We start from the raw sequence: 18,990 nt of genomic DNA on the forward strand, positions 1-18,990 counted from the left end.
TCCGTTTATAATCTCATTTGCCGTAATTTTAATTGCTACACGCAAACAAGCAGAAGTTTCATGCATTATGTACTGGGTGGAAAAAGTTCATCAGCTGCCGGAAAGATTACCAACAAAGTGATAGTTGTCTCGAAGTAAAAAGAGGGATAAAACGCAGAATAGCCATCGTTTTTTTGGCTGTGTTGGGGGTTATAACTTCGAAGACAATAACTGTACGTTTTAAATGTATTACTACAAAAAAATTTCAGCCAACTTGGAGAAAATTTTTATTCTCTATTTTTACTTTGGGCCATGATGTAGGATCTTTAAGCTGCTTTTGAGCTTATGAAACACTAATCATGTACATATTGTCCAATACCTGAAGTTCTTAGAATTCCAATGGTTGCAGTAACATGGTATGGATGATAAGATAATTGTCTTTTATTTCTAAATCCCCATTACTTGTCGGTTCAACAGCAAACCATTTTAGCTCTTTTATGCGGCAACAAAAGACTGACAAGCCAATTTTAGTTGATGGATTCAGATGGCATTCAATTCTAGTTAGAACTGCACCCGTTGAGAGTTGACACCCACCTTGAGGCTTCTTTTTAAAAAGTTTAATATGGCCGAACACCCTGAATCCTTCCACATTTCAATTTTTTTCTTGAGATGAGGATAGTGGTCTGACATATCTGGACCATTGATTAGGTCATAATCTTACAGTGCCATCGAAGCAGACAAGCATACAAAGCACGAGCCAAAAATGACCAACACACTATCAGAGTGAATGCGGAAGGCCAACTCATTATAATGTGTAATACGCTGCAAAAGACTTTTTATTCGGTTAGGTCGTTTAGCATACTAGCTTTCAGACTACAGAAGAAGAGTTCCCATGACAATTTGGAGCATATTCCTGGATCACTGCTTCCATTACAACACAGAGAGCAAGCAATCACTTATTATGCCGGAATTTCTACTCTTCCTGCCCTACCACAAGGGAGACTTCAAAGACTATACACATCGAACATACACCACAACCTTCTTACAAGTAAATCCTTCAAGAGTAAGATCAATTTCGGGTATTTGGAGTCCGACCCAGATGGTAATTTAGATCACCTAGAATCACCAACCAAACTCAAACCACTAATTGAAGCTCAGTTCTCAGAGTACTGTGCCGGCTTACATGGCATCAGAACTTTGCTGAAAAGTAGTACCAGGTGCAATACTAATGGCTCAAAGAGGAAAATTTATAGATCCATCAGTCTAACTGGAAAGTAAATACTGAGTAAGGAGTTACCGTTCCTCAACTGTGCATAAAGCCTTCTTGGAAACTTCAACTGCTGATCACATTATTGGCACAAAAATTTTGGTTCAGTAACGAGTGAAAACTATATGGGGAATCATGACTAATCTCAGAACCAAACCATCATTGTTTTGAGATCATTATCAAACACAGACATTGAGTGAGAAAAGCACAAAACATACCACTACGACCACCTAACCATTTATGTTTCTCAATATCTGTGTTGGATAAATAATAATTAAAGCTAAAATGAAGAAGATATATGAGTTCTGCCTATTGTCCCTTGCGGTCGACGGATATATAAACTAACAGGCGCAAAAGAGAAAACTTCAAAATAAAATTTCAAGAGAGCCATGAGAAGTAAAACCCTAACTTCAACAGCAATGGCTATGAGTTTATTGCTAGTCCCACCATGAAATTATTACACCTTTACTAGCCTTTTGGTTCCTATCTAGCCCACCGGTCGAGACTCAGATTGCTACTTGACTGAAAACATGTGAATGCCCATCACGTCCTAAATTTCAGTCTAGAACCAATAGTTGACATGATATTACACTCAGACATGCTGCACAAAATCTTGTATACGTAACAGAATTGATTTTGGATTTTAAATGCTAGGGCTGGTACTATTATTGAATTTAAATAGAGCATTGCCAAAGCGAAAAGCACTACTTGTAAAACTCCTTGAATGATATCCCCATATATATAAAAGTAATTGGCCCCAAGGAGAGGGAAAATGAGAGATTCGAAGTAGTGACCTCTACTCCATAAAGCTGATATCTCCGAGCATTGATTTTTAGAGAATTCAAGTTTCAAGTAATATGTTTTCAAGATCTAATCTTACAAGTTTTCAAATCAACTAATTCCAGAGAATGTGCAATATTATGCAACAGGTTTTCAAGATTTGATCTTACAAACCTCAAGTACATCACAACTTGCACATGGACTTAGTAGCGGTACTTGGTGGAGTAGTCCTTTGGAGCAATCACTAGACCACGTCCCTTCCTTGCCCCACGGTACACTGTCTCCACAATGTCAATGAACTCTTGCTTGTCTTTGAGAGCCCAATTAATCTTGTTGTTATTTCCAGTGCCAAGATCAATCATAATGTGCTTGTTCCGGAAGAAGAACATGACTGTGGATGGGTCATACAGCTCGTACATTGTGTTAAAATCGGGCACCTCCGTGATGTCCACAAGATAAATGACAGCAAAGTTCTTAATTGTCTCAGCAACAGATGCCAGCACTTCATCCATCTAGATCAAAACAAATTAATTAGACCATCAACAGATAACGATTGAGAACATAGCCAGCTTTCACAACAAAGTGAGAAACAATTCAACAGAAATAGCAGTCCCTCGTCTAGAAAACCACAGCAGGGATAATTCGAGATAACAAGGTAACGGTTCGTCATAACCTTTTCCATTCAGGTGTTGTAAGTGAAAAGATCATCAGAAAGCTTCTTTTTTTTTTGGGTGGGGGGGGGCGTGTGTGCGCATTCATTTTTTCTTTTTTTCTTTTTTCGATAAGTAATGAGTGTGTGTGTGTGTGTGTGTGTTAAATGAAGATGCCTTAAAGACAGACTACTAGAGGCTTGCTGAGCTACAGAGAACCTTCACCAGATGTAACTTCCCAAAAAGAAAAAAGAAGGTAATGCCTAATCATTAACCCCACCTAGTACCTGGAAACATGTATTTCAGTAAAATCCTGTGATGCCCTTGAACTAATGGAGTTTTCAATTTTATCTTTCAACATAATTGCAAACCCAAACTTGGGCTCCACCATAATTACAAACCCAAACTTGGGCTCCACCATAATTACAAACCCGAATGCGACACCACATATTTGCAATTTTAAAGCTTTTAAACCCTAAAACCTCAACGTTTGGTCACTTAAAAGCCTATGAGCTTCGCCGTGCTCCATCTATTTACACCAAAATATATCTCTTTTTTCTTTATTGTATTCATTAAATTCTAATTTCCATTTTCCTTCGGCATTTACTTAAGCGGGGCTCTCTCTTGTTGACAGGCATGAAGCTCAAAGTATCTATAAACTCTAGACCCTCCAAAGAAATAAATACACTTAATAGATACTCAACTCAACTTGAATAACTAAACCTTTATTCCTAATCAAATTGCGGGGTTGGCTTTATGAATCCTGTTTCAAACTGAAGGTTCCATTCATGAAATGTGACTAAATCCAAAATTGGCTATTACAACCCTCATCCTTTCTACTGGCTTAAAACAGACTCCACGCAAAGTCTGTTCAAAGCATGCAAATGCATATTCAGCATGAGAGTGGGTCCACTAGTCACCAAATTAACTTCAAAAACAGATCATTCATACAGGGGATGTTTATGGGTATGATGGCAGATGCAAAAATATATGTTCAACCCACCCAAAGCAAAACAAGACTTGCACAAGCAGAATAAAGAAAAGGAACACATGTCATCATTTTATTGGTGCTAACGTGGCACACTAACGGAATCCGTCAAGTATTTTGACGAAATTTGACTGCAAGACCTAAATTGTTATTTTGGCCTACCCCAAGAACCTCTGAATTATTTTTTATACCACAGAGTTCGATTCATAATTTAGGCCAACCAATCGAACTCTTCACCAAGGGAACATACAGAAACCAAATTATGCAAGACTAATAAGCAATACACAAATCTTAGATGAGCAACAATTCCTATGAACCAATAGTCGTAGTTCTTTTGAACAAATCTAATGATGAAAAAGGTATTAACTAAACATTGAAAAAGCACGAACCCTAGCCTGGTTGAACAGGTATAGCGATATAGGTGAGAAATGAAGCAAATACAAATTACCAGCACATAAGCCAAATTTCCAATCAAGAATATTGGTAAAAACAAGATTTTCCCAAGAGGGAAATAGGCGGACGCCCTTTCATTACTGCGTAAAATTTAGGTTTTGAAGATTCGAAACAAATCTGGTTCAAACATGAAAACACCTAAAAGCTTTAAATCTACAATAAAAATAAAAAAAATAAAAAGGTGAGTTTAAGAATTAGGGTTTGATCCTAATCACTGAAACTAAAATTAATTTCAAAAATATTTTTGTTTTTTGTTTGTGATTACGAACCTGCATGCAGGTCTCGTCCCAGTCGTGGCCGAAGCGGATGACGACGAGTCGTTCTTCCTCGGCCAGGATGGCCTGATCTACGGCCCATCCTGAGTGCAGGTGAGGTAGCAGGTACGACATCCTACGTTCCCCTTTGTGCGCTTATGCTCTCCTCTTACTTTCTGCGTTTCGATTCAAACAGTAATTGTGAGGTGTGTTGCCTACGGATCCAAGGAAAAGCCTCTAGCGGCCCAGCAAGCGTCGAGACTTTGTTGAAACCTCCAATCGTATTAGACCACGTGTACGTTTGATGATTTAAGGAAGTAAATTTTTTAGAAATGCTATAATCAAATATTTCAGTATCAATGTATACAAAACAATTTGTATACAAAATATGCAGATATTAACATTTGTTTTCTTCAATATAATATATGTACTAATTTTTTATTTATTTTCTTAATATGAGACACAACACTCACACGTGCATTTACAATAAATTTTTCCTTCATGCATGAGTTTATTTTACATTGATTCAACTCTTCCACGTATATGGGTCATTTTACAAATCAACGAGTGTCACAAATGCAAGAGTTGCATCATTTGTATTTTATCAACCGATAGAGCATAACAAAGTTTTATGAGAATATATGTAATTTATTACTTTCATAATACGACACATTTCAATAAATAATACTGAAAATCTCTTGGGTTAAAAAAAAAAAAAAAAATGTTGTCCAAAACAAAGGAAATAAAAAATTTTGATTATATGTTTCACGTTTAACACGCATGCAGGAAATTGTCAATTCATGTATCATAAAGCTTAAATCTTTACGTCGAACATAAATGTATGCATAACACATTAATAATTTATGCTCGACAAAAAACATTTCAATCAAAATAACAATCACATATGACTGAAATAAATATCAATGGAGTTGTCAAAGCCCTCATTTTTTATTGATAAAAATAATATGTATACCCAAAACGATATGAATTCATAAAACAAAACAATAATATATTCACAAAATAAAACAATGTTGAAATAAATATTGCAATCTTTACAACACAAATGGCGCATAAAATATAATGCCACATGACACAAATTTGCCTTTTTAGAATTGATGGTACGCATATATTCTTTAAATAAAAAAATTAAAAAATAAAAATAAAAATAAAAAAGCAAGCCTTTATACTTCATATGAAGCAAAAGCAAAATGACAAATTCAATGCACTAAAAACAAAAGAAAAAAAATGCTGCAATTTCCTAGCTTTCAGAGAGCATTTCGTAGCCTTATAATATTTCCAAAAAATTTTCACGCACACGCTCAAAACATCAAAAACTATAATTTATATATAAATAATATTCTTCGTCTTTTGAGTTCTATTGAAACATAGATAATAACAAATGGTTCATCAATGATAGGCTAACAAGTCATCAACGCTAGTCATTTATCTTTTGCCTTTCACAAAAACTTACATGTTATTCCCTCCAAAAAAAAAAAAAAATCAACTTTGATAAACATCACCCCTTTTTCAAAGCAATTTTTTTCTTTTTTTCTTTTCTCGATGAAAAATTGCCTCCATCCGATTTTTTTTTTTTTTTTTATTGATCTGTGATTGTGTATATATATATATATATATATATATATATATACACATCTTAATTTAGCAGCGTCCCATCCACAATGTCTTCAACATAAAAGTCAGTCAAACAACACCCAAAAAAACAGAAGGGAAAAGGAAAAATAGCCACAAAAATTCAGTTTACCACCCCACACACCCACAACATCTTCCCTTGCTCGATCGACACAGGGCGCACACCACATTATGTATTGTCCAAACACAACGGCAACGCTCACTAGACCTTGATGTCGATGAGCACGGACGACACACCGGTAGGAATAAGTCTAGATCAGTAGATCTGCTGCCTCATCTACTCCAAATTCAAATCTCGTTTTAGAACAAACAAAAAAAATTAACATGGCTTAAAACAATATTTATTACAGCAATGAAGAAAAGAAACAGAGGCTCTGACACCAATTATTATAATAAATCGATAATAAATCTGTTCTTTCTATATATCAAGTATAGATTAAGTATGATAATCAATCTAAGAACACCATACATTCAATATTTTCTGAACATGCTTTCAATATTTGCCTCATCAAATCTCTTGTAGATGCTCAAACATATAAAAAAAAATTATGTTTTGTGTGCGGAGATAAACTATTACTCTTAACTTTAATTTTTACATAATGACCTAGTGAAGCCTAATAGGCAAACTTTACTTATATATAAGGTAAGAGTAAATAGCTTATTTATATGTCTACAAAATTGACTCATCTCATTATGTGCCCAAAACAAAACAAATGACTATACTAATCCACCAAAAAAGAATAAATACAACACCGACTCGTTAGTTCTTCAAACCACCTAGGATGGCTCACGAGCCACCCCAAGTGTGGGCCACCCCTAAACCTTAGGGGTGCTAGTACCTCTTGGGTGGTTAGGGGTGGCCGCGAGCCACCCCTTGGGTGGTTTGGGGTGGCCCACAGCCCACCCTTAGGTTTAGGGGTGGCCGCAAGCCACCTTAGGGGTGGTTTTGGGTGGCTCACAGCCACCTCTAGATGGTTTGAGGGCACCCTTTCTATTTTTTTTAAAAAAAATTTAAATTAAATTAATAAAAAATTATTATGCTGACGTGACAAAATTGTACATTTCAACCAATCTAACGACAATTAAAACAAATTTGATAGTAGAGATTTTCTTGACATTTTGAATTGACTCAAGGAGTAAATTGTCAAAAACACAAAAAACTTATGGACAAAAACATTTTGGCGTGCTCACCCAAGGTATTTTGATATAATTTCCCTTGATATAATTTCCAATATATATATATATATATATGATTTAAATAATAAAATATTATTATTTTTAATTAGTGGACACATGGCAGATTCTAGACCATTGGATGAGAATCAAAGGTCAAGATTTTTAAAAAAATTGAAGCTATTGCTGGGGATCTGATCCCTACAATTATATCGATCAGTGATCACCTTCTTTCTCTTCCGATCCATCAAATCTCAAAACCCAGAGAGGCAAACAAAGCCTAAGCACTTCTCTTGCTCAACCCAGAAATCAATGGCCTCATACAAAAAGTATGAGATCAGACAGAGAAATCCAGACCCCAAAACCTCAGCCCTCTTGGTCATTGACATACAGAACTACTTCTCCTCCATGGCTAACCCAATCCTCCCCAATCTCCTCTCCACCATCCACCTCTGCCGACGCGCCTCCATCCCTGTGATCTTCACGCGCCACTCCCATAAGTCCCCCGACGACCACGGCATGCTCGGGGAGTGGTGGAATGGCGACCTCATCATCGACGGGACGGTCGAGGCCGAGCTCATGGCCGAGCTCGACCGGAGGCCCGAGGACGTGGTCGTGGAGAAGAACACGTACAGCGGGTTCGCTAACACGCGCCTGGAGAAGTTGTTGCGGGAGAGGGGCCTGGAGGAGGTGATCGTGACGGGGGTCATGACGAACTTGTGCTGCGAAACGACGGCGCGTGAGGCGTTCGTGAGGGGGTTTAGGGTTTTCTTCTCCACAGACGCGACTGCCACGGCGGATGAGGAGATGCACGAGGCCACGTTGAAGAACTTGGCCTATGGGTTCGCTTACTTGGTTGACTGCAAGAGGCTTCAGGAAGGGCTGTTCGGGGATCAATGAAAAACTAGTTGTAGTGGAAGTTTTTTTTTTTTTTTTCAGCATTGCATTTTCCTGTAAACGGCTACGGCTTGGAGCATGGGTGGGTGTTATTCTAAAATAAGACGAGTCCTGCTCTCTGTTCTAGAGAGAGGCTCTGAAAACTTGTGTTTCATTCTGGTGTCCTGAGACTTCTTCACCTCCCCGTGAGGTCAAGATTGTAATTTTGTTTTTCTGTTTGCTCTTGTTATATGCCTTGTTTGGAGTGTACTTTATATTGCACATTATGTAGTTGGATTAGCCGCTTTCGACTTTCGGGCTCGGAAGTTTTTTTAATTGGTCTCTTATTTTTTACTTTATTTGGGTTTTTTACTTTATTCGGGTCAAGAATGAGAATAACTCACCTTATGTATCATTTTTCTTATTTGATTAAAAAATAAAAAAAGATGAGTCTTTGTTGTGTATAATCTTGAAGTCCTGCCAAATATTTGTATAAAATTTTCTAATGATTAATCCTTATTGTTCATTTATTTTTATATCCTTGTGATTTATGAAGGAGATAACCGGCGGGGAAAGGCCATTCGATAGAGTTGATAATTTTTGACATTGAACTTAACCCAATACAAATTCAAAATAAAATTAAAGGGTTAGAGTTGACAAATTTTATCTATTTAATTAAATATATCGGATTATAGTTGACCTATATAATTTTATATGTATGCTTTGACACGATTTGAACTCGACATGATATTTTTGACATGACCCACAAACTCGACACGAATTCAATGCAAAATTAGAGGATTAGGGTTGAAGGGCTTGACCTGTTTAATTAAATAGGTATGGTTAAAGTTAATATATATAGTCTTATATATATACATCAACAAGACTTAAACTCGATATGCGAACATAAATTATCCCCCATACCGATTGACGTAGCTTCACCTTTGAGAAGTAATTGAGTTCCAAACTCCATGCATATTGCATAGGACCAAAAAAATTATGGATGTCTTGGCCTACTTATAATAAGCTTGTCTACAGTAAAAATTAAGAACAGGATTAATGAATTTTTTTATTATGAGTGACACATATCATAATCTGATTAGTACTAATACTAATGTAACATTTTTCAAAACATTTTTATAGTACAGTTTATTGCAAATAAGTCTATTTACAAATTACAAAGACTTAACTTATGTATTATGTACGAAATGTGAAGTCAAATTTTAAATTAACAAAATTTTTGTAAAAAAAAAAAATTAATGGCTCATTTAATTCCATTTGTAGAGCTGCCATAGGCCCATAGCTTTCTCTTTGTTTGTAACGAGGGTAGGAAACTTGGACTGGTTTGGTGAAGCCCAATTGAAACAAAATAGGCGAAAAATTGGAAAGGAAAAGCCTGAAAGAAAGCCTAAATGGATAGAACCTGAGGATAAGAACAGTAGTGGGACCAAATCCGGAATCCTATCCACCCCCAAGCATTCATCCAACTCCTTTAGACAGGAGTTCCTTCAAAGCGAAATAACTCCCATCTTCTTCTTCTTCTTCTTCTTCTTTAATCTCTCGCTTTCTGTTTCTCTCTATGGATGCTATTTCTTCCTATCTATGTATGAACCAGGCTCTTACCCCACGGCATTCTTGTCCAATCAAATGTTGCAGTGGTGGGTCGGTCTCACGTGTTGGGTTTTCTTCTCCGTGCCTTAGCACTCCAGCTTTTCCTCGTAACTGTGCAAGAAAGCATAGTGTGAGGGTCATTAGGGCCTCTGTGGCAGTTGAGCAGCAGACACAGAAGACCAAAGTTGCACTCATCAGGATTGGCACCCGAGGAAGGTACCCTTCAGTTCCTTTCTTTCGCGCAGTTTCCTTCTCTGGCCCTGCTTGAACTTGCATAGTGTGGCTTCGATTTTGGTAAATTTTGTGAATTATTGATTTTTTTATGGTTGAATTGTAATGGGTATACTTTATTTGCTGGAATGATTTGTCATTGTTATGTCCGCTTTGTCTTTCTCTCTTTTAGGTTGTTGATCATTTAGGACTTTGTAACTTAGGTGTTATGTTCCTCTGATCTTGCTCGATTACATTGTTCATTTGTGCTATTTGTGTTTGGGACCTTGTACGTTACAATTATTATGCTGAAAATTGGTTTCAATTGTTTCTTTCTCGCCAAAAGGTAAGAACTTCGGGGATGATTGTTGGTCGAATTGCTTGGATATGGGTTCATTTACTATGTATGAAACGTAGAATAGCAGATGACATCATAATGCCTACAGATATGGGCAGTCTGTACTCCATAGCCTTTCAGCCAAGAATAGAGCTCTTTGTGAAATTCAGGGATTTAGTTTGGGTGTTGCACTTTTCTTTTTGATTGTCAGTTAAATGTTTTTTTTGTTGGTTTGCCTATGCGGTATGGCCATCTGAGTTACTGTACTCGGTTTTGTGTTTAGATGATGTGTATTCTCTCATCTATGAACAAAAGGTACATTGGGATGCTTTTAATATCAATAATTGTAGGAGCAAGCAAGTCATCATTTCTCTTTCAGTAATGATGCAGACTCGCTAAATTTGCTTCATTTGTACCAATTTCTAGTTGCTTATGTAAATTTTGTTTTTGTAAATCTTCTACTGGTTATTATTTATTTTTTTATGAGGGGCGTTATTTATATTCTTTTTATATGCAGGACAGCCCACTAGCACTTGCTCAGGCTTATGAGACTAGAGATAAACTCATGGCAACACATTCAGAGCTAGCTGAAGAGGGGGCTATACAGATCGTAATAATAAAAACAACAGGTGATAAAATACTAAGTCAGCCACTTGCTGACATAGGTGGGAAGGGCTTGTTCACTAAGGAAATAGATGAGGCACTGATAAATGGTGAAATTGACATTGCCGTCCACTCAATGAAAGATGTTCCAACTTACTTACCAGAGAAGACAATTTTACCGTGTAACCTTCAGCGTGAGGATGTTCGAGATGCGTTTATTTCCCTGAGTGCAGCGTCAGTAGCAGAGCTTCCAGCTGGGAGCACTGTTGGTACTGCTTCACTCAGAAGAAAGTCACAATTACTCCATAAATATCCGTCTCTTAATGTAAGTTAGTATGTTGTTTACTTATCAAAAAAAACTTAAGTTAGTATGTTGTATCACATGCTGTAAACATGTCTTGATTGAACTATAAAGTCAATTTCATGTTACTGCATTCACTGGAGGTTTGAAATTGGCTACCTAGTTTGTAGAAGTAGGCCTGATGGGCAAGAATGTCAGACAAACCGCACAGAATCAGCTTCTAAAGATATGCATACTACTTAAACGTAATACTACAGTTGTGTAAACTTTTTCACAGGACACAAAGGCACTTGGAAATGATTGACTTCTTTTACCAAGATGGGTGTTGCTAGTGTTATATTTAGAGGTTATCTTGATGGGCAATTAGATGACGTTAGTAGAATTGACATGAAATTGGTTGGATCCAAACTGATTGGAGATATAATGCTTGGGTTTCTTATATAAAAGCTCTTTACATGGAATCTATGAAGATGGGCTTACTTAGCACATGAATTTTTGGATGAATATGAGGTGGCGTGCCCTTTTAGCATGCATCATTTTTTGAATGGTTGGTTTTCTCGTCCCCCCCACCTTGCTTCTGCTGTTAGTCCATTCATTCCCATTTGTACTATTTTCTAAAGAGCTCTTTTTTCTCTCTATGGCACAATTACATATTTATTCCTTTTTATTTTGGGGAGATGGTTCAGCATTCTGGGATTTGTATGTCATTTTATTGATTCTTTATTTGCTTTGGGTTAACTTCATCTTGTAGGTACTTGAAAATTTCCGTGGCAATGTTCAGACACGATTGAGAAAGTTAAATGAGGGTGTAGTTCAAGCAACACTATTGGCATTAGCTGGGCTTAAACGCTTAGATATGACGGAGAATGTGACTTCGATTCTTTCAATTGATGAAATGCTTCCAGCTGTTGCTCAAGGGGCAATTGGGATTGCCTGTAGAAGCGATGACAATAAAATGGTGCATTTATTTACTCTTGCCTGAGTTACTGGTTTTAATAATTTCATTGATCATGTAACAGCTGACCAAGATATTTCCTGTAGTGAGTAAATCATTTCCCATGACCATAACTTGTGACCTTTGGCCACAACAAAATTATTTATTTGCTTAAGTTGAGTGGTTCTTTGTTACTTCATGGTCAATTAGTAATAGGTCTAACAAGTAACTGCCAGATTAATAAATTTGTGATCAAATAAAATAACACAACCTCGTTGGATTCAGAGGTTTGGAGGAATATAATTCTTGAAGAGTGGTCATATTGGATTTTTCCTTATTTTTTGGCCTGAACATTGGATTTTGAAATAGAAAATTGTAGAGCTTTTTAATAAGACTGGTTATTACTTATCAACAAAAAATTGTGGAGCTTTTATATACCATAAGCAATGGCATAAATATGACACATTGAAGCAATGTGAAATTATATTCAGAGAAATTGGAAACATGAGGGGATATATTGCAGGTGCAACACTGGATATAAATGCGTCCAATAGAACTTTCTTGCTTTTTGTCTCCCCCCTATTCTGTTCAAGTGCTTCCATCCAAGGAGGAGGGGTGCTAACAGTTTGTTTAACACCAACATGACACTTGTATTTTATTTTTAAAAAGTTCTAACAGTTATGGTTTCGCAAGTTAACTATTGTGTAATAATCCATGTGCTATAAGCATGGATGAATATTATTGTTCTGGAGATGAGTGGGAGCATAATCTCCTCAAAATGGTGTTCAACTCACTAAGCTTGCAAATGTCAGTATAATTCATGCTCCTGACCGGCTTGTGCAATTTGCATGATCCAAACCAAATGATATGTTAATGTGATTTCATATTCTTCTAAAAAACCTAAATTTATGATTTTGAATGTAACTAGGGTTGTTTATGCGTGCTAATTTGCATGAATCTATATCTGATATTGAAATTGACAGATATTGAAATTGACAGCATTTTTGGAGGTCATGATGAGATTTTATTTATAACTTCTCCATGCCTTAAGGTCTGCTTTACGCAATTGAGGCCAATATATGTGCCCTTCCACAGTAATTCCAGGGTTTAAGCTGGGACTCGAGCCTTGAAGGGATATTAGAATTGCCTGTTTGTGGCTGCAGTAGTTGCCAGTTGGCTAATGGTGAGGCTGTCTTTCTTTTTGAAAGGGATTTTTGGCATAGAAAACATTTCAAGATTTTCCACCTTGAGCGCATTCGCCTTTGTCTTGTTTGTCCATGTCCTTTTACGCCTCTTGGTTTCTTTCATAAATAATGGTGTTGATCAAGAGAATAAAAGATTTGTGTCTATTAAGAGCTTAACGTTATATGCCTATATAACTCATGACCAGGGTTTTTGTGGGAAATAAATGAGATTAAAATTCACTAACATAGCTTTTTATCATGATTCTGTAGTGCTTCCCATTTTTCTGCTGATTAGTATGTGTGCATATTAGCATTGACTTTAATACTGCTGATTTTTCCTCCAGCTATATATATATTTTTCTGGTAGGTGCCCGCATTATATGTTGGTCTCTAACTTGATATCAAGATTTTAAGCTGTAATTAGTGGTTGTTTAAAAATCACATTTCTTGAAACTTTATCTTATTTTTCCTTTGTAGGCCAATTTCATAGCCTCTTTGAACCATGAGGAAACAAGACTAGCAGTTGCCTGTGAGAGGGCCTTCCTTGAGACCTTAGATGGATCTTGCCGCACTCCTATTGCTGGATATGCTTCCAAAGATGAAGATGGTAACTGCATATTTAAAGGGTTGGTAGCTTCCCCAGATGGAACCCGGGGTATGAACATCTATGCTCAGCAAGGATAATTCACTCAAATCTTATTTAGCTGCATCTCCATTTTAGGAGTGATTATCTTTTAACTTTTTTCCTTGTCTTTTTTCCTCTGTCTACTTTAGTGCTTGAAACTTCAAGAAAAGGCCTATATGCTTTTGAAGATATGGTTCTGATGGGAAAGGATGCTGGCAAGGAGCTTCTTTCACGGGCTGGTCCTGGCTTTTTTGATTGTTAAAGTAGGATTACTGTAGAAGAAGGTGAGTGAAATCAAGCGTGTGTTAAATCTTAGGTGATTGCTTCCAAAGAGTTGATTCATCCTTGGAGCTCTTGTTTGTTGTAACTTTTAGCAAGAATAATTGTTTAATTCATTGTAAGCTGTTAGACAAATCAATCATGCAGTAGTACTAGACATTGTCTTTTCTTTTAATTTGATCAATGCCATCTCTTAAATTTGTTTTGTTACTTAGCTTTCAACATAAACACAATGATTGCATTTGGCATATCTATTCAAGCATTTAGGTTTCCAGGAAAACATTTGTCTGAAAAAAGCTCAGAAAAAAAAAAAAAAAAGCTCAGAAAAAGGGAAAACAATTGACTGAAAGTAAAAACCATTTGGCACCCAATTCAGCATGATTGCAATACAATGGTAAGGTATATATGCTTGGTCCCAGAAATCAAATCAAATTAAGGATGAAATTCAAAGCAGATGAACTAGCAATAACTAAAATGGTGCAGATGGCAGTTTCTGATTGGCCAAGTAGTGTGTAATCAGCTGGAGAGACTGTTTGGGTGCAAAAGTCGGAACTTCATGACCTGCTCCTCTAATGGTTACAAATGTAAGCCCATCATACGTGACTCTCCAACCGCCAACCTAAACAAATCAACATAAAACAATTAGGGTTTTTTTTTTTTTTTTAATTCACACATGAGAAACATAATTGAAATAAGTAACAAAAGGAAAAAGAAGCAAGAAGAAATACCTGTTGACTGGTGTACCAAGGAGTCCAGTCTTCAATAATAGGTAGTCCAAGCTTTCTCAACGCGTATCTAGTTGAAGTTACTGGTACTCTACCATCAGTATCTCCACTGTAAGGAATAGACGTGTTTTAGACTAAATATTGATTTAGACTAAATAATTATAGAATTATAAATAACATTTCCATTACCTATAAATCCAAATGCGGAGACCCCCATCCACAAGTTTTTTTATTGTAGGAAGAATTGATGCTGGTGAGTCATTCCAAACTTTGATGATATCGCTGTAAATTAAATACAAATTCATATACCTCGAATACCTTCACATGATCGTTGGCGTGAGACTTATTCAATTTTTTTTTCATTAGGTTAAATTTGTGCATAATTTGAGACGGAATCAGGAGAACAGTTCAATTCTGTCTTTATTACGTACGTACCTGCAATGAGTCCAAGGGTAGGAGATTTTGGTGACATTGGCATGCAATGCTTCTTGAACATCTGGCCTATTCAAATACTCTGCAGTGTATTCTGATACACAAGGGTCATAACCTGACGGTTTCATGTGCCACCCATCCTATATATAATGCAAAAAACCAACTGTTATTATCGATTTATAATTAATTAACAACCCTACACTTTTTTTCTTTATCTTTTCCGGAAAAAAGGTCGAGAATTCTTACAAATTTGGACAAGTAATGTGGAGCGACGACGCCTTGGATAAAAGGGCGCCGCCGTGCACCGGTGCTATTACTCTGATCAAGGCACTTAGGAGTGTACAAGCTATACATGTCAATAATACTGTACACTTTGAAGTAGTCATAGATGGCAAACTCGCAGCTACGGGGAGGGTGTTCATCGCTGAAGTTGCATTTGCTCTTGATCTCATGGTACAACCGATCTGATATCACCGCATGATCCCATGCATAATCGATCATTCCCGTCTGATCTGCAACGTCATCTATGGCCGCATTCCCTATCTGCACTAATCACTATAGATCATCACCACTCATGAGCCCCTGTCGACAAATAATGTCCTTTTCATTGGAAGTATAGTACTACTCACCATGAATCCTTTGAAGTTTATGTAGTTTTCCTTGGACGCTTTCTTATTTTTCTCAAAAATGAGCTCCGACAGTTGTGGAACATAATGTCCTGACACGTGGCAAATGGAATTAATATCAATTAATTAACATTATTATTTTTTTATTACTATTAATTAAAAACTAGGCAAAAGGATGTATATATATAATATGCTAGCTACCTGCATAGCTTTCTCCAGCAATGTAAAACTCATGGGACTGGAATTGTGGGAATCTTTGGAACCAGTTGATTAGGAAATGGTATGAGTCCTCGGCTAATTAATGATCATTCAAATTAATTAACCAAAAGTCATGAGAAATATTATTGAAAGAATTTTTACAATAATTAATAATATTGTACTGTTTTTTAAGGATAGTGGAATTACCTGTAACTTTGTCGCCCAGTTCTTTGATATCACTGCTAGTGTTGGTGTAGGAAAACCCGACTCCAATAGGAGATTCGATGAACAATAAATTGGCCACTAAAAGAAAGACAAAATGGGAAATTAAAATAATAAATATTACAGGTTCATTGATAAGAGAACTTCTATATAAAACCTTTGTTCCATGAATATGGGTTGAGCTTTAGGTTTGGTTGGCTGCTATTTTGAGGGAAGAAAGGCCCTAGCTCCTCTGCTTCTCCATACCCAACGGATGAACATCCGGGGCCTGAAATTTTACATGTTAATGAGAGTACATGCATGTATAGTATTTTTCACATGCATGCATGCATGCTTATGTATGCAAAACTTCAAACACATATACTTATAAATATGATTGCATTGTTAGAATAGTAGTTAAATGAGTAAATTTGTCATTTTTTACCGACTTCAACTTTGAAATAATTTGTGATTTAACATAGTATTAAATATTAACCCTATAGTTTACTCCACATAATCGGCATGTTTTCTAGTCTCATGCTCTTATTAGTTTAAGTTTTTTATGATAATTGGTGATTTGATATATATAACATGATCCGCAATTATTATTCTAGGCAAAACCCGATTTTGTACGGTTTAAAAGTTAGGTGAACCCGTGCGTGTATCAACACCAAGTTAACATGTATTGTCGCATTGTAAAATAATTGTGAGATACAAATATATTAAGATTGCTCTTTATGGCTAGTACTTGTTGGCAGTTATATATACAGATCATCTAGCTAACAATTTCATGAAGATTTCTTCAAGAGAGGAAGGGTATATGGTAAAGGCTATGGTCTAAACCACTGACCTTTAAATAAAAATAAAACCAAGTTTTTTAAAATAGAAAATCGTTTATCAATTACGCATAAAGTACTACATTTAATTTTCGTCAACTGACAACCCAATACCCAACCACCATTAGTACATGCCCGGAGGCAGGGAGTAAATCGCACGTGTGAGGATTTTCGATCCCTTTTTATTAACACCTTCATGTTTACCTAATTTTCTAATATATCTTTTAATTATTTCTTAAAATATATAATGCTACTTTTACATTAGTTTTTTATTTTTATTTTTTCCCTCATTTAAAAGGTTAGAAGGAGAGACTAATTGTGGCTATTCTACCTGGGCGTGACCATACTAGCACCAACTTGCGGGGGACTGTTCAGGAGGAACCTAGACGGCGGAAACCGCAGACGTACCCTCAAAACCAGCCGAGCCATAGCTTAACCGTCCACCTCCCCACCAGGGTATCAATGGAAACTAAGGTGATTTATACTAATCAGACATGAAGATTTTTCATTGCGGAGATTCGAACCCATACCCTATACCTGTTTTACATTAGTTGACTTCACTTATTTTACACTAATCATGATTTTTCTTTTGTTTTTTAAAGTGGTTGACATGGCTACCTAAAACCCGTTATGAAATGAGTGTGAAGAATAATTTATGGATTAATAATGTTATTTAGCAGAGTACTATACAACTGACATATAACTTTATAATGTGATGGTAAAACTTAGCCATTGAATCAACACTTCTCTAAAAAAAAAAAAAATCCCAAAAGATGATTTTTACTGACACGTTATTTCAATTATATAATAATCGTATAGCAATTTAATTAAGCCAAATTTTTTAGTAAGAATTCGAATGCTATAAACTATTTTATCTTATTATTCTAGATATGGAAATTACGTATAACTCTCATTTTGTGTGTGTGTGTTTCATTTATATCTATCCATGTTCAGTGAAGTAAATTAATTAAGCAACTTGATATATATATCTCTGTGTGGTTTATATTCTTCGGATAACATCTGTGCTTATCCATATTAACATGTGAAGTAAAAGAAGTAAAGTGAAAAGGAATACCTCCATTGAGCCAAAGTAGAAGAGGTTTTCTTTGTGGGGTTTGCGTTGCTTCGAAGAACCAGTAGAAGAGAGCTCTTCCATGGCTCTCATTGACGGTAACATATCCGGCATAGTGCCTGAAGTTCACCGGAGGCTGGCCGGGAAGTTTATCCACTCTGTCCGCTTCTTGTTGCGCAGAAGTCTCAATCCCACGCTCACACCTAGCTAAGCTCAAAGTAACCAAAAGCCACCCAAAAAAATTCAGCCAGAGCGGTGAGAAAGCCATCAGGACCGTACCACCTCTCTCTCCTTATCGTTTCCTCTCTCTCTCTCTCAAACGTGCTCAAATACAAGCAGCAGTACCATGTGGGGTTTAAATAGTAAGCGTTTGGAAGACAAATAAAGAGTCATTCTTGTAATATATATGGCGGTTGATGCCTTTTGGTTAATACAAAAGGTGCACTCTTTTGTAAATTATTTCCTTTTAAAAATAAAAAAAAAATAAAAAATTATTTATTTATGTATTCTATATTTCTATTCTATTTTTATTTCCTAATTAAAGCTGTAGAATTTTATCTCTTGTGTTGGAAGTATATAGTGGGTATTGTTGCTTCCAGTCAAAATAAAGGCCACGTTTGGACTTAAAAAAAAAAAAAAAAAAATCATAAGCTAGCCATGGCCTGCCCTCCTAAAATGTTTTAAAATCCCCTACAAGTTTAAAAAGAAAAAAGCTTATAAATGTTATGTTTATAGGTTGAAGAACT

General features: G+C 36.2%; 4 protein-coding genes across 7 annotated transcripts; 2 read left to right on the forward strand and 2 right to left on the reverse strand.

The window, feature by feature from the left end:
- Nucleotides 1-790: 790 nt before the first annotated feature.
- LOC132179902 (thioredoxin-like protein YLS8) lies at nt 791-4,597 on the reverse strand. 3 transcript variants are annotated; one of them, XM_059592698.1, is made up of 3 exons: nt 4,387-4,597; nt 2,201-2,538; nt 791-1,316 (listed from the first exon to the last, which is right to left on the reverse strand). In XM_059592698.1, the coding sequence occupies exons 1-2, from the start codon at nt 4,504-4,506 to the stop codon at nt 2,230-2,232; spliced, it is 429 nt and encodes a 142-aa protein (XP_059448681.1). In that variant the 5' UTR covers nt 4,507-4,597; the 3' UTR covers nt 791-1,316; nt 2,201-2,229. The 3 variants fall into 3 exon arrangements, with proteins under 3 accessions (XP_059448681.1, XP_059448680.1, XP_059448678.1); XM_059592697.1 differs by having other exon boundaries at nt 791-1,319; XM_059592695.1 differs by lacking the exon at nt 791-1,316 and having other exon boundaries at nt 1,964-2,538.
- A 2,778-nt stretch (nt 4,598-7,375) lies between these two features.
- Nucleotides 7,376-8,406, forward strand: LOC132179903 (nicotinamidase 2-like). The gene has a single exon (XM_059592699.1). It carries the CDS (start codon nt 7,507-7,509, stop codon nt 8,092-8,094), a length of 588 nt encoding a protein of 195 aa, XP_059448682.1. The 5' UTR covers nt 7,376-7,506; the 3' UTR covers nt 8,095-8,406.
- Nucleotides 8,407-9,515: 1,109 nt separating this feature from the next.
- LOC132179905 (porphobilinogen deaminase, chloroplastic) lies at nt 9,516-14,364 on the forward strand. 2 transcript variants are annotated; one of them, XM_059592701.1, is made up of 5 exons: nt 9,516-9,897; nt 10,751-11,156; nt 11,884-12,090; nt 13,728-13,905; nt 14,025-14,364. In XM_059592701.1, exons 1-5 carry the CDS (start codon nt 9,650-9,652, stop codon nt 14,135-14,137), a joined length of 1,152 nt encoding a protein of 383 aa, XP_059448684.1. In that variant the 5' UTR covers nt 9,516-9,649; the 3' UTR covers nt 14,138-14,364. The 2 variants fall into 2 exon arrangements, with proteins under 2 accessions (XP_059448684.1, XP_059448685.1); XM_059592702.1 differs by having other exon boundaries at nt 9,810-9,897; nt 10,746-11,156.
- Nucleotides 14,365-14,480: 116 nt separating this feature from the next.
- On the reverse strand, nt 14,481-18,550 carry LOC132179904 (serine carboxypeptidase-like 34). The gene is made up of 10 exons (XM_059592700.1): nt 18,248-18,550; nt 16,515-16,625; nt 16,343-16,438; nt 16,139-16,231; nt 15,941-16,029; nt 15,558-15,854; nt 15,315-15,451; nt 15,069-15,161; nt 14,883-14,988; nt 14,481-14,773 (listed from the first exon to the last, which is right to left on the reverse strand). The coding sequence occupies exons 1-10, from the start codon at nt 18,510-18,512 to the stop codon at nt 14,624-14,626; spliced, it is 1,437 nt and encodes a 478-aa protein (XP_059448683.1). The 5' UTR covers nt 18,513-18,550; the 3' UTR covers nt 14,481-14,623.
- Nucleotides 18,551-18,990: the final 440 nt, after the last annotated feature.

This window comes from Corylus avellana, chromosome ca4 (genome assembly GCF_901000735.1).
Source record: "Corylus avellana chromosome ca4, CavTom2PMs-1.0".
NCBI classification, from domain to species: Eukaryota; Viridiplantae; Streptophyta; class Magnoliopsida; order Fagales; family Betulaceae; genus Corylus; species Corylus avellana.